Raw genomic sequence first — 16,372 nt, forward strand, 5'->3', positions numbered from 1 at the left:
GCTTGGACTTCTTGTTGCAATGGTACAGGGACCTGTGCACCTTATCCTGTCATCCATAGCCTGACAAGCGATCTCTGGCCAGCCAGCTATCAACATGTAAAGTTGGGTGTCATCAGCATATTGGTGACATCACAACACGAAACTCTGCACCAACTGGGCAAGGGGACACAAGTAGATGTTGAATAACATTGAGGAGAGTATTGGCCCTTGTGGAACACCACACACGTTCCACAAGGGTGGCGAAGCGATAACTGCTCCCCCAGTGCTACCTTCTGTACCCGACCATGGAGGAAGGAGACCATCCACTGCAAGGCGGTCCCACAAATTTGGGTCAACAGATCATGATCAACCATGTCCAACACTGCTGAGCAGTCTAGTAATAGCAGCAGCACTGACCCATCTTGATCCAGGTGTTTGTGGAGCTCATCTGTAAGGGTAAACAACGCTGTCTCTGTCCCATGGTCAGGGCAGAAGCCAGACTGGAATGGGTCCAGGACAGAGGAATCGTTCAGGAAAACCTGCAATTGCTCCGCCACTGTCCGCTCAATCACCTTACCCAGAAATGGGAGGTGCAAATTTGGGCAGTAACTGGACAAGTCGCTGGGGTCGAAAGATGTTTTTTTTCAGCAGAGGCCACACTACCACTTCCTTCAATGCTCCAGGAAAAACTCTGGAGCTTAAGGAGAGATTAACAATGGCCTCCAAGGAATCCTGAAGGCCATCAGGACTGGCCTTCATCAGCCACAATAGGCAAGGGTTCAAGGGACAGGTGGTGGGCCTCACCACTCACAGGATCCTGTTGTCATCCTGAGAGAACAGACTGCAGTGATCTAATACAGATCCAGAAGAAGGCTGACGGGCCTCCAGAAAATGAAAGATAGCTGGAAATCTACAGATCTCCAGCATCTCAGCCAACTGACATCTTAATAGTTGGTGGCTAACCAGTGAAACAATGCTGCCTGACCATTGTGTTTGTGGGTGGGTGGAGGAGATGTAGTATTTGCCTCTATCCATTCCCCAAGGGTTATAAGCATAATGTTTGCTGATATGTTTAACAAGCAGCCCCAGTGAACATAATAGCTAGAACAAACATGAACTACTCTTCTGTAGAATCAAAGTCCCTTCCAGCAGTGAGTCAACAAGGTGATAGGGCTAGACAATCTGATGGCAAAATCTGTGTGTCTCTATTGATTGAAAAACATCCCTAACAGTTATATGACCAGTGTGTTTCTACTGATCGGGATATATCCCTGCTGGTTATACTATCTACTTAATCACTCTTCTAGCCCCCTTGTGACCTCTTTGATATCTAAGCCAGGTGTCAGAATAATATATAGAACTGGATATTTCCAAAGATTAGTTCCCCTATTCAGATTCAGTATGACAACAATGTTAACAAAAATACCTTTCTCGGTTAGATGTTTGGTTTAATATCTAACTGTATTAGTAATATTAATGTCACTTCAATGTAGAAAAATATTTAATCTATAGTTGGTTTCTTGAGCTACAGAGGAGTGTGTGCGTGTGCGAATTCAGCAAAATGAGATCTTGGTATTTAAAAATCCAAGCTCAATTTAAATTGACTCTAATATTCTGCAAATTCTGTAAAGAAATAGAATTATATTGTTTTGCCAGAGCCAATGCCTACACTAAATGGATTCATTTTTTTTCTACCCAGCATATGTCTCCGATCTAAATTGTTCTTAAAGAGGTGGGTTAGTCTTCTCTCATCCAGGCTGTGCTGTTGTGCTCAAAATGCTTTGCTCGTTTGCCCTACAGAAATGCTGGAGGGGTTTATCCTTTAAAGAAAGTAAAGTTCTTGCAGAGGGAATTAGAGGATACCTGGTGACTTAACACATATTTATTAGCTGCATTTACTTTCTTTTTTTTCACCATAGATGAAAGAGCTGCCAAACCAAAGTAGATAGGAAATAATAGTTTGTTTAAAAAGTGCTGTTAGTTCTTGGACAGAATCAGCAAATTAATAAATTTAAGTACAAGTGCCAAGGCTATTCAATATGCCCTAGTGCAATTACATTGCCACTGGCCTCAACATATAAACAAAACACACAAAACCCTCGCTGTGTTGAATTTTAAGAGCAGGGGGGTAAATGTTCTACAGAGCCCGTGTGGTAGAGGAACTAGAGTGTCGGATCTGAGAGACCCAGGTGCGAATCCCTGCTCTGCCGTGGAAGTTTGCTTGGGAACCTTGAACCTGTCACACGCTGTCAGCCTAACCTACTCACAAGGTTGTTAAAATAAAATGGAGAAGAGAATGATGCACGCCACTGTGGGTCCTCACTGGGTATAAATGAAGTAAATTGATTTTTTTTTATTTATCTGGAGAATCAAAAACAGCAATAATTTAGAAATCGGCAACTTTCCATGGCAGAGTGAGGATTCAAACTTGGGTTTCCGAAATCCCAATCTGGCATTCTAACTGCTACACCACACTGACTCCCTATTAAAGCCAAATGTAGCACTGATTTGGATTGGGATCATGAATAGAAGGGGTTCTTCATATGGTTCCCCCAACTGAATTGCAGTAATGTTGTTAGCGCTCTAAAAGAAATAGATATCTGTATGTTGCATGCCTGTATAGCTCTTTAAAGAAAAAAAATACAAGGGAAAGATAGCTAGATATCTTTTTTCCCTGTAGAGGACTACACAGAGGGGCCCAGGATTTCGTCAGCAAAACTGTACAGCAGTGAATGTGTTAAACCTTCCCTTTGCACACATAGACCAAGAATAAATCCTTGAGAACAGTGTTTTCTAAGAGACTGGTGTTGCTTACAAATGCATCAGAGCTTCCTCAGTGGTGACTAATAATGGCATAAAGGCTTCCCTCAAGGATCGCCAATCTTCCACAATGTACAGTTGCGGCCGAGTGTTTGGCTGTGGTCTGAGTGATTCTCCCAGTTCCTGCCCATTAGTGCCCTGGCCTCTGTACAGTTATGGAATGTGTGTGCTATGGAGCATCCCCTCAGACCCCCACCGATCCAATTAGTTTTCATAAGTAAATGGTCCCTCACCTCATGCTTCTGTTTTTACCACCTCATCCTCATCTCTGCCTTCTCATGGCTCAAGACAGCTTACAAAACTCAAAAATGACACAATTTAAAACATACAAAATTAAAACTCCGAATAGCCTTTCTCCTGTCCCTGAAAGAATTCCTAGAAGCGGAGACCCCAGACTCACCTGGGGTCCTGTTTGCTGCCGGCGGCCGGGGGAGCGAGGGAGCCCGGGCCGGCCGCCATGTTCGAGGGCCCGCCCCAGCATGCCTTGGGGCGGGCCCTTGACCAATCCGTTCAAACCCCAGCCGCCCAATCAGGAGCGGCCCGGGGGTGGACGGGGGGGCGGGGCCTGACCGGCCGCAGGTTCCCCTCTGGTCCGGCAGTCGGGTATTTAACCCGCTGCCGGTCCCGCCCCCCTCCACTTCGGCTCGGCGCGGCTCCGGGACACCCACCCACCCATCCCCTTTTGCTGTGGTTGTTCCTTTTGTCACAACTTGTAGGCGGTGGGCATCGGGTCAGATCCCATTTTTGGGGGGTCAGGGCCTAAGGCTCAGGCCCCCCATGGAGGGGATTCCCATAAGGAATCTTGGAGGTGAGGCATGGTGGGGGCATGCCCAGCTCGGGGGCTGCCTAGGCTCCTCACTTCCAGGTGGCAGGGGAGTCACCAAAGGGTGTACACCGGGTGGTCTCCCCCTTAATGCCATTCCTCGGTCCCCCCCTCAGCTGGTGGCTGGGGGGGGCGGGGGTCCATCAGCTGACAGGCGGGTCAGCTGATGCTATTTTGGGGGATCTGATCCTCATGCTGCGCCAATACTCTTCAATGCTGTTAATAAAGTTGTGGCCGGTTTTTATCCCAACCTCTGGTGTGGTGTCAGTTATTCACGGGCTCCCGGGGCTCCCCGGACTCGGCCGTAGGCAGCAAAATACAGTTGAAGAGCTACTGAGTTTACCTTTTTTCCTAACTACTGAAGAGCTGAACCAAGGTAGGCAATCTTTATGGACCAAGAAGCACAACGCCGCCACTCCCCCCCCACACACTATGTCTAACTGTGAAGATGTTGGCATCCCAGCAAACAGGGTGGGGTGAGTTTGGGTTGTACTTGACCGGACAAGACTTGGTGCAAAGCAAGTCCCAGAAGTTCTAGCAGCCTCTCATGAATTCACCTTAGACTCAGCCGGTGCCTGTGCAGTCTTCGGAGGCAAGCCGTCTCTGTTGCCTTCTCCCCTGCAGCTGGCCCTAGTAATGCTGCCAGTGCCTCTGTTACTTAGATGGAGATCTGGCCCTAGGAGCCCATGCAAAATGGGCTACGCTGCTTCTGTCAGTTCATGTCCTGGGGTTGCCTACCTCTGATCTTCAGCAACATATATGCTGTTTTCTCCTGACCTTACTAATGTGCAATGCATGTTTAATACACAGTAATGCTGATGTATTAGCTTGTTAAGCACCACAGAGATCTGAGCTTAGCTGAGACGATTCTCGTTTATGTAATGAGAATCAGTAATGTGAAAACAAGAGGTCACTGCATCCATATCCCGAGAAGGTAACTATTAGTTGAGAAAATGATTAATTACTGAATTGAGTGATCTCTGTGACTGGTTATCAGCCAGAGATGTGGTTCTCAGCGCAGTTTAAAATGTCCCCTCCCTCTCTTTATTATCCCCCTCCCCCCTGCAGCCATACTCTGTTTTAATAGCTGGTATTTGTGATGGGAGCATCTGATCCACTGCTTGAGTTAAATATAGCACTGTCTAGTGTAAGGAGAAGATTTAATGGGAAATGGTTGGCATTCTTTCTCTCCAAAGCACAGAGTGAGGGAGAGAGAGAGAGAGAGAGAGAGGGTGAGCACCATGCACACACAAACATACCATGGAGTGAGAGACTGAAAGGGGGGAAACCGGCAGGGCAGACAGACGAGGTCCTAAAGACAGATCAGCACCCAACACGTTGGAATTGTCCAGCTTGCAGCTAGCATGCTCGTCCTCAGCCTCATGGCGTTGGGATTTTATCTGCAGCTCCTTTTCTGCTTTGCTCTGTCTCAGACCTCCTTTGTTGACAGTGTCTTCTCCATCTCTGCAGGTAAAGGACAACATTGCTGCATAAATTGGTCACTTGCATTGGCTTTAGGTTTCCTACATTTTCCTGCCCCTTTTGTCAGATTTGGCAATAACAATGAGTTTGATTATAAATGTCTACTGAATTATAATTACAAGTGCAAAATTATAAGATTGGCAAATAATGTTTCTGTTCCAAATTCTGCTTTTCTTCCTTAAACCTGATTTTAGGCTAAAACCTACTGAATAGTAGTGGACCAGATTCTCAGTGAATGCATGTAGGATGCTTTCACTATTTATTTCAGCAGCAAACATTCACTTCAAGGATTGCATGTTTTTGCTTTGCATGGGCTTAAATTAAGTAGATGAGAGGAAAGCCAGATGCATCACAATGTATATCCGTTTCTATTAATACTCTGGTGACCTCGTCCTGTCCCGCTGGACTTGAACTGGACATTAGACAGAGTAAACATCTTCTGGCCATGCCAGGGACATGAACAAATTCTCAGATTTTTTTCATAGCAAAGATCTGGAAAAACCTTGATAAGCGCAAGGCAAAGCCCATATATTTTGAAGTGCAGAGAATACAATTTTCCAACAGGTTCTCTTCCCACTGTGTGTAATAGAAAGATGAGCAATGGGGGGAGGGAGGCTATTCACATGTTGCTTCTCATTATTGCTTTTAGTCTCTGAAGATGTTTTTCTTTTTCACTATATGTAGATCCCAACCTGCATTCAAACAATCCTAAAGTATTTGATGGTCCTCTGAATTCTTATTTTGCACCTTCATCCTAACTAGCTATCATATCTATCTGGAACATGAAAGTGCCAAGATGTATATTCTAAAGGAGAAAGCTATAGCAATATCAGACCAATAAACAGACATTTCCTTTTCCTAAAAATGTTAATAAAAACTATGATCAGAAGAATTCTGCAGAAGTCCTACTAGGAATTCACTGTTATGAAAAAAAATGAATTTTGAAAATAGTACTCCTTTTAAGTATCATTCCTTTTATATACACTGCCTTTTAAAATTGCAGTAGACTTTTAAAATTGCAGTAGTATTCACTAACTAGAATAGTGAGAATCTGGAAATGTCTACTGCATTTATATAATCTTGTCCTTGAATTGTGAAAAATATGCTGTTGGACAATGATGTGTGGTACTCTGATCAATTCAAAGCAAATCAATGTCATTAGGAAGAGGAACAGAATGGACTGAAGGCAGAGCACTGAACATAATTGTTTTTTTTTTTGAAAGACAATTTATATTTGCATTAACTATACTTAAACACAAAACAGTTGAATCAGCCTACTGTCCTCTGCTTCCCTATCTCCCCATCTTCATTCATAAAACTCTCCATAATGTAGTAATATATAAAATAGAGATTCTCCATATAAGAAAAAAATCCTAAGACAAAGGCAAGATGCTTTGTGTATGTTAGTTTGTAAATATGTCCCACTGTGTTCAATGAAACTTGGTCTAAAATAATTGTATGTGAGATTTCAGCCTTTTAAAGAGGCAAGAATTTGAAAATACACCACAGCAAGAAGGTAATATATATCCTCTCCATAGTTATTTTCTAGTATGCAGTGGGATAGGCACAAAGGTTCATTTAGTGCTGTATTATTCATTTAGTGCTATGGAGTGGCTAACTTTTCAAAGGAAAAGTTCCTATAGACAATTTTAATTTCTTGGGGGGGGGGTGGTATTTGACCGACATCAGGCTCTGTTTAAATGGGGTAGAGTTTGGTAGACTATTCAAATTGTTTTTCTTGAGGAGTTAAATTCTGGCTAAGTTAATAGAAAAAGTCAAGGAACTGCCTGTTAGAATCTCAATAAAGGAAACTAAACTTTTTTTTCATATGTAGACGTAATTCCTTGGGTGAAGAGAAAGGGATGCAGGGTAACCCAGAGGACTTTGTTGGTTGATTTGATAGCCTACTGGCTATGTGAAATCAGCTCAATCAAGCATGCTGTTTCAGTATGGTGAAGGCCACAGACTGAAAGGGAGAGGGGCTTAAGGCTCCAAGTAACTGCATGGTCATATATCTATGCACCTGAACAATGACTTTAGCCCTGGGCCAAGATGCAAGCCTGGGCCAGTATTCATTTAGTTCTCTCTATCTCCAGCAATAGTTGCAGTAAAATGGCAGGAAGGGGGGATGCTTTCACACGCCCTAAATAATGCACTTTCAATGCACTTTGCAACTGTGTGAAATGGGAAAATCTACTTCAAATGATCCTAAAGTGCGTTATTCAGCATGTATGAAAGCAGCAGTGGATCTAAGATGCATGCATGTGGTACCATCTCAGAAACAATATCTGCTCCTTAGCAACTGCTACTGACTTTTAAGAAACCAGTTTAAATCTAAAGCTGGAACCCCAGCTGCAGGCTCTGTTTTCTGCTAAATTCTGCTAGATAGACTAATAACCAAAAGGGCCTCTGAGCATCTGCAGACTGTTATTCCAGCAAAGTGAAACAAAAGTCCAGTGGAGCCTTAAAGAACAACATTTATAGACTGTCCCAAAACATTTAGAATGAAGAAGGAAGGCTGTCTTGGGCACTGGAACATCATTCTTAGGAAATTACATGTTGATTTCAGCCTTTATAATTCTAGTTACGTTGGCATAATACAGTTTTGTGGCTTTAGTAGCTTTGGTTGTTGGGGGTTTTCCGGGCTGTATTGCCGTGGTCTTGGCATTGTAGTTCCTGACGTTTCGCCAGCAGCTGTGGCTGGCATCTTCAGAGGTGTAGCACCAAAAGACAGAGATCTCTCAGTGTGAGGAACTACAGGAACTACAATGCCAGGAACGTCAGGAACTACAATGCCAAGACCACGGCAATACAGCCCGGAAAACCCCCAACAACCATCGTTCTCCGGCCGTGAAAGCCTTCGACATTTAGTAGCTTTGTTCAGAAGAATAGCAAATATATGGTAAACGGCCTTTAATTTGTGCCTCTCAAGATTCTTTGGCAAATGCAAGACTAGCCAGCCTCTTTCACCCTCTACAGTGGTTTAATTGTTGTGGCCTGCCTTAGGCCTGGTCCACATCAGCATGTTTGTAATTTGATGAATGCCTCATCAAATTGCAGTTTTCAACTGTGAATAAGCCATCAAGATCAAAACACTTGAGAGAAAACTTTCATATCACTCAGTATCAAACCAAACAGAGTACTTTTCAAAGCAGTTTGTTGTTCATTTGATTGGTTTCTTAGCCACCTTGCCACATAACAGCTTGAAGAAGCTTACAACAACTCAGTGACAAATGACAAAACAATAACAAAATGCCATTCCAAGTCATCAAATGTTAAATATAATTTATACCCCACATTTCTCCCCAGTGAGTACCCTATGTAGCTTCTTCCCTCTTCTATTTTACTATGAAGTATGTTAGACTATGGCTGCTTCCACACACGTTAGATAATCCACTTTCAATACTCTTTAGTGAACATTTGGAACTGCTTTTCCATGTGTGGAACAAAAAATCCACTTCAAAAGGATTGCGGAAGTGCATTGAAAGCTCATTATTCAACGTGTGTGGAAATAGCCCATGTGTGGAACAAAAAATCCACTTCCAAAGGACTGCTAAAGTGCATTGAAAGTGCATTATTCAACGTGTGTGGAAATGGCCTATGAGCAACCAGCCCAAGGTCATTCAGAGCTTCCATGGTGTTGAAGAGTCTAACCTGAATCTACCAGATCCTAATCTGACACTCTGACCCCTGCACCACACTGGCTTCCATCAAGTGATGAGAAACAAATGGAAACATCCTGAGCAGGTCTACTAACCGTAAGGCCCATTTTATTAAATGGGACTTACTCCCAGGAAGGTGTTCTTAGGATTGCAGCCAAAGTGATCTACATCCATGCCTATCTGCCTTCTGTACGCCTAGCTAGATCAGTGTGTCATTTCTCTGTATACAGAGCAGGAAAATACTGGTTTATTATAATATGGATTTTTTTTCAAACCATGAATACATGACTGAGCCACCAATCTGTGTACTCAATGCACTGAAAAATATTTGTGCCGTATCACAGACATCACAGTATAGACATAGTTTCCTATAAGGAGACTATTTCTGTGTTGGAAAATTTCAATATTGGAAGAAGTGCTATGGCACATCCAGACAGCAGCTGTTCTTGTTTCTGGTTGAGTAATTTAGCACAGAATTAAGAGCATGGGAAGCATCCTGGGGCAAAGTCTATTTTATTCCAGGACATCTCTGTACACTGTAGGAAGCCACCAGTGCAAACTACTTGACATCTCTGCCTGGTATGGTCATCACCTGTCAGCCAGAGGACCAGATCTACCTAAATGGTTCATTCCCTAAATCTCTAGAACAAGCTGCCCAGCGCTTACTAATATAGCTCCAAGTCTTATGCATACATTTCCATACCATGCACCTTGTCTGAGTCTTCTCACCCAAGCTAAGACACAGGCCAAAGGCCCTCCTTCCCAGTGTGACCAGCAATAGTGGTTCTGTCTTGAGTTCTGTAACTTACTGCATGTCTTAGCTGTTCATTTCATGAATAAGCCAAGACAGGGAAACTGATGTGAGTATACAGAATAAGCCTGTTACATTTGATAAAGAGATCAAAGAGTTGTGCAGTCAGTCTGTGGTGGACCCATTACCTTCCATTCAGGCCTTCCTTGACTAAAAATAGAGTTGTTAACTTCATTTATAACCCACTTTTCTCACTGAGACTCAAGGCATATTAAAAATTTGAAAAGGTATTCACCCAGACAACAAAGACTTCTAATAAACAACGAAGCAGGTCTAGGTTTCCAGAACTGGAAAGACAATGCAAATGAAAACTGGTCTAATGACATACTCAAATGAAGAAAAGAGGTTACCATGCTAGATAATGCTGCAGTAAAGAGGTGGTAAGTAGAGAATACACTGTAATAGACTACATTAGATTCCCTTAAAGAATCTCTTGTGCTGTTCCATTATTTCTTATATAATAAAAGGCAAGTGGCAAAGATCTGAGGATACTTAAATCTGGAAAATGGAGCCATGAACAGACAAAACAGGTCTTTCTACACACCTGAAAAATGTCCCAGGTTTGCAGAAAAATATGAAATCGAAAAAAAATACATTGGGTTAGGTACCCTCAGTGCCTATTGCTAGGCAACAATAACAGTTTTGCCAGTATTCCTAGTTCACTAGGAGACTATGAGCCAGTCACAGACTCTCAGCCTAACATACCTCTCAGGGTTGTTGTGACAATTATATGGAGGCAAAGAGAATAATGTAAACTGTTTTGGGTGCCCATTGGGAAGGAAGGCAGTATATAAATGAAGTAATTAATATATATAGATGGAGATGGGAGACAGATAAAGGTAAGTTGTTTAGTGGGTTTGAAGGAGAGAAGGATGTAGGGTAAGGTGAGCATATGGAGACTACAAGGAAGAGGGAAAGAGGAAGTAATGTAGGGAAGTATAGGGAAAAGTGAAGTACCCCCAGCAAGTCCTTGCAGGTTCCCCACCATGCAAATGGGCCCAACTTAGCCAGCACTATGCAGCTGGGCCATAAGGGAGAGGTTGCTGGGGATGGGATGGGGGAAAGGTGATGTCAGGGGGCAGCAAAGGTGGATGGGAAGGAGAGGAGGAAGAAGGAAAGGGAGGCAAGGAAAGGAAAGAGGACATGGTGAGGGAGGGGAAAATGAGATTCCTCCCTCAAGTCCTTGTGGGACCCTACTTGTTACAATTCTAATCCCTTTGTAAAAATGCCCTCCTGAACATTTCTGTTTTGCACATTTATGAAAAGATGGAAGTGTGGGGGCCTTCCTGACTATCTCAGCCAGGTTGTTCCACAAGGCGGGAGCCGCCACGGAGAATGTGCTGAACTAAGCTATGGAGCTAGTTCATAGCACAGAACAGAAGATAACTTTTTACCTATTCAGTTATAGCAAATTAACAGTCAATTCTGTTAACATTTGCGTTTATGTTAGAGCTTATAATGAACGAATGAGCTGGTGTGGTCAGAGTATCAAACTAGAATGAAGGACAGTCAGATTCGTAACCAGGCCAGTTACTCTCTCTCAGCCTAATATACCTCACTGGGTTGTTGTGAGAATATGAGAGGAACTATAAACCATGGTATTGTGTACTGAGCCTGGAGCTCAGAATGATTACAGCCAAGAGTGATTTCAGCCAAAACAAAGCTCTTTATTGCCAACCAGAACAGACAGACAACAGCAGATTCTACTCACTATACACACGCTACCACACAGACTGAACAGAAGCCCTCAATATACATACAGAAGCTCCGCCCCAAGAATAACTGATAGCCAATGAGAACACATACTTTACAATACCATCATTTGCATAAACTATATACAATGTATGAAGTAGGCAGGCCACTGATTGGTCTTTATTATAGAGGACCAATTGGCTGCTGCCTTGAGAAAGTAACCAGTGATATTCCAGGGATTATGGACCAATGAGAATGCAGGCATTGGGAGCCTTGACTGAACCTTAAGCTCAACACGGTATAGTGCATTACAATCAATACAGTAAATCCCTTAGAGGCCTTGCTCAGCCAACTCAGCCCAGTCCACAACACATGGAAACTGTTCTAAGCTTCTTTAGTGAAATAAAAATGTATCAGATTATGTTTTTTTTACAAGACCATGACAAGAAAAGAAATAACCTGACAGAACTCAGTCTGAAAGGTAATGCAATGATTACTTCATTTAAAAAGGCATTCTGTTTCCCATAGTAAATGTTTAATGGAAGACAGTAGGAAGGGACATCCCATTTATTTCTGTCTGGATTCCGGTATACTCTAATGCTCCTCTATGTATTTAGTAGTCCTAAGCCTGGAATCCCAGCTAATTATTTCTGTCTGGCAAGATGACAGCTTCTTTTTGGAAGACCCTACTTTATACACCGTACTTGCCAAGTGTAGTCACACTAAACAGCCACACCATTCCTGAATGATGACTTATCTTTCCTATCATTATAAAAATACTCAGCTATTTTCCAGATATATTTGAAAACTGGTGGCCTTAGGGGCCTGTATTCTTGTCCCTATAATATCTTTCCATGGCAACAACATGTCACAAATAAAACAACTTAAACAGCTACATGGCGGTAACTCGGATTTAGATGAAAACAAAATGTGATAAGTCAAGTAACAGTGCAACCCTAAAGAGAGTTACACCCTTTGAAATAAATGGGCTTAAAAGGATGTAACTCTTCTTAGGATTGCACTGTGACTTAGATAAAATACCACAGTGGGGAGTGATTATTTGCTCTGAAAAAGAAGTTTGTGGATTTGCAAAGTACCCTGTTCTGCCTTTTACCCAGCATAACCTTTGGGTAGGATAGTGCCATGTTGTTTCTGGAAGTAGCAAATGATCCTGTCAGCACCGGACAACCAGGCTTCTTGGTGCTGAAACATCATTTCTAGAGGAAATGCTTCAGGGTATTACATTACATGATCAAACATGTGATTCTGCATTTTCATGTAGTTATGGTGCAGCAAAACAACAGTTGGTAGTAACAGATCTGGGCTGAAGGCGTGAATATCTGCAGATGTGCCTTTTAATATCTTCTCAGGCAGATATCTGTTTCTAAAGATATCTCTGTTGTTGGTAAAGGATCCTGATGATTTTTTTTTTAATCCTGTGGTACATGAGCCATGCTAGCCTGTTGGGCAAAGGGAAGCTCCTTTGTTGTGGAAAGGGAAGCACTGATGATCCCCAGGTAGTCACGGGAAATGTAGCTTAGTCTTTGGCTGCAATCTGAAGAGCACTTTCTTGGGAGTAAGTCCTATTGACTAAAATGGGACTTTGTTCTAAATAGACCTGTTAGGATTGGTGTCTAGCTAAATTATTTTCTTGGAGACATACTTACCTACAGGCAAGAAGGAATTTGAAATTACCTTCCCCTAGATTAAATGCTGAGGGTGCGTACCAGGACAAGGGAAAACAAGCAGTGCTTTAGGATTTGATGGTACGGATGTTATTCAGGAACTAATACTATTTTCCTGTGTGCTGCTTTATGGATCTAGCAATGTTTGCATAAGCTGTAAATTTATAAATACAGAATCAGAAAGATACCGTAAAGCTCCAGTGCTCTCTCTTTTAAAGGAAACTAAAATTTCTTCTTCATATTTTATTGTTTATAGATAGATACATTATTAAGAATACTGAGAAGAACAGAGAAGGGCTGAATACACGCAATTATTTCTAAAGTAAATATACAAATACAAAAAAAGACGAAAAAAGAAAATAAACAAGAGCTCCAAAACATACAAATAATGTTCATAATAACCAAATCAAATTATAGCAAGAACTTTTCATTGAACATTTTAAAGTAGCATTGTAACTTTCTAATAATTTAAGGTTCAGAGCTTAGGGAAGCTGGGAGATACCAATGATAACTTCTATATGAATATCGCCAAGAGAATGAAGAGCAGTTACTAAACTCTTTTAATAGCAGTTACTCATTGGTCTTATGACCCCTCTGAATTTTAACTTGGACATGCTTCTGCATTCTTATTGGAGTGCACAGCATCTCCCCCCGCCCCCAATGGATCACAGGTTGCTGGGGTTTCTAGGAACAGATGGAAAAACTCAAACTGACTTGGATCTTCAATGATACACTGCAATGTGTTCACAGGAGCACAGATGTATACTCAGTGCACAGTTATGAGGAAAATTCTAATAATCCAGTTGAAATGTTATTATGTACTGAGCTTGGTGCTCAGAATGATTTCAGCCCAGAGTGGTTTCAGCTCAACATAATATGCTTTATTGCAAACCTGAACAGACAGACGACAGCAGACAGACACAGACGCTCAATGTTAGCCAATATATACACACAAACCTGACCTGATAATAACCAGTAACCAATAGAAATGCGCACTCTACAATTCTATAATTTGCATGAACTATATACAATATATTAGATTGGAAGGCCAGTGATTGGTCTTTATTAGAGACAACCGATTGGCTGCTGCCTACAGAATGTAACCAATGAGAGTAAGAACATTAGGAACCTTGACTCAACCTGAAGCTCAACACAGTGCATAACATTCAATACTTTCAGAGGCTTTGTTAAGCCCTATTTTAACCCAATACACAACAAAGGTAGAATTAGAAGTATTGCTTAATTTTTAAGAATGGGGAAGAGGGCACCAAAATGCTTGAAGTCAGCCCTTCATAGATACTACACCCTTTGAAGACCTGGCTATATCCTGGCTTGCATTTCAGATCAACTATGATTTTTTTTCAGAAGAAACTATATTTTTGCCCAACTTACTGGCTCTGTACACTGGCTATTGCTAGAAACTGTAAAATGGGTTTATGTACTGTTTGCATGCCTAAAACACAATTCACTTTTGAGAGAGAGAATGAGACCACATGAAAAAAATAACCTCAGATCTTTGATTTTGACACAAGGACTATGTCTCTGTGTCACTATTTGTCGTATGTTGATGCAATTTCTGTCGTTATGAGATATCGAAAAAGTTACCACAACCGGTACTCTAAAATATATTCAATGGCAGGTCTTTAAAGTCTGCCAAGATTATCCCACCTCCCATACCCCCTGCTAATGGCTGCTTGTGGTGGCTAGTTAAAATAGCAATAGAAATAAAGCATGGAAGCTCCAATCTCTTGTGCCTTCAGAGGAAAAAAACTGTGGGATACGCACTTATCTATTAATGAGAGAGTAAAATGCCAGAGCTTGATTATAGTTTATTGGACAGGTTCTTGGACCAAATTCCCAAAGAGTGTGTTACTTCAGTAAGGAAGAAGAGCTGACTGGTAATGGAGATGTGAACTCTTGGTCCTGTGCTCCTGAATGTCTGTCAAAGGGAGCTTTGACTCTAAAAAGTTCATATCTTAGAAATCTAGTGGTCTTTAACAGTCGAAACACACGAGATGAAATATCTAGGTTCAACTCGTGTTCTCTTACCTAAGTGTAGGCGTCCTTGCAGCTTAAAGTTTAGCATTTATAGAGCAGCAGGGAGAAGTGCAGGTGTCCTTGCAGCTTAAAACTTAGCATTTACAGAGCAGTAGAGAGGGATGTGCGGGGGTCCTTGCACCTTAAAGTCTCCTGGTGCAGCCAGGCGTCGCTCTGCAGGGCCAGGCCGGGTGAGGGGAAGGGAAAATGCCGTGATGCACCTTGAGAGTAGGAGGAAAGGCGCCCCACGCCTGCACTTCCCTCCTCGCTGCTCTGTGAATGCTAAACTTTAAGCTGCAAGGATGCCTGCACTGTAAGTGCTAAACTTTAAGCTGCAAGGACGCCTGCACTGTAAATGCTAAACTTTAAGCTGCAAGGACGCCTGCACTGTAAATGCTAAACTTTAAGCTGCAAGGACGCCTACACTTCCCGGCAAACCTTTAGGTAAGAGAACATGAGTTGAATCTAGGTATTTTGTCTCGTGTGTTCTGACTCTAAGGTACTGTTGGATCTGGATCTTGCTCTTTGATAGGTACCCACCTGAAACAATCTTCACAAAAGTAGTATTTCCTGTCCTTATTTAGTTCTGCACTATACACTCAGAACAGCAAAAGGCTATTGTCTTGGGCAGAGCAAGGTCAAGTTGCCAGCCTTGTGTTGTCAACCCCCAGGAGAATTTGAGGGACTGAGACTGGGGGAAACAACATTGTGCAATGCTGTGACGTCACCTCTGGTTGAGTACCTAGAAGAGACATTACAGACTTGTGTGATGCCCTAGGACTCCCGCCCAACCTCTATGGTAAAAATCATGAGATGAGGGAAATTATTGTCATGCAACATGGTGATGTCACTTCCTAATACTCAGCTGGAAATGACATCTCAGTGTTATGTAGTGGAAAGTTGCTGCTGCTGCTACAGACAGACTAACATGGCTACCTATCTTGATCTATCTCACTGTTATGTGACACTGTTTTCTCCCCCGCTTTTTGCTCCCAGCAGGAGCCCATGAGCGGGGCAGGAATCTACAGGAGCCCTACAGGAAGGTCTTTCCCAGCATCTGCTACCTGAAATCATTTAAGTGCCGATGCAAGGGATTGTTCCTGGAACTTCTGCTTACATAGCAGGTGCTCTACCACTGAGCCAAACAGTTGTCCACTTTGTCTGTTTGCAAGCTGCCTCTTTCCTGACATACAATGGAGGAGGTGAGAAGCATTGGCAGAAACTGCTTTGTTTCTTCTCATATTAAGCCGATTTTGCTAATCCTTGCTGGTAAGCTGTTCCCCCTTTCCTTAGGGAAAATAACATTCATGCTTCCAGATCCTCACATTGCTAGTGCCACTGAGGAAAGGGCTGCAGGCAATGCTGGGGGCTATGGGTATTG

At 42.5% G+C, this 16,372-nt stretch overlaps 1 protein-coding gene across 1 annotated transcript in view; it reads left to right on the forward strand.

The window, feature by feature from the left end:
- The first annotated feature begins 4,971 nt into the window (after window positions 1–4,971).
- The window catches only part of COLQ (collagen like tail subunit of asymmetric acetylcholinesterase), a 66,602-nt gene continuing 55,201 nt past the window's right edge, over window positions 4,972–16,372 (forward strand). Inside the window, exon 1 of the mRNA XM_054991532.1 lies at window positions 4,972–5,092. Coding sequence (XP_054847507.1) covers window positions 4,987–5,092 — 106 coding nt within the window. The 5' untranslated portion in view covers window positions 4,972–4,986. The remainder of the gene's footprint in view (window positions 5,093–16,372) is intronic.

This window comes from Eublepharis macularius, chromosome 11, assembly GCF_028583425.1.
Source record: "Eublepharis macularius isolate TG4126 chromosome 11, MPM_Emac_v1.0, whole genome shotgun sequence".
NCBI lineage: Eukaryota > Metazoa > Chordata > Lepidosauria > Squamata > Eublepharidae > Eublepharis > Eublepharis macularius.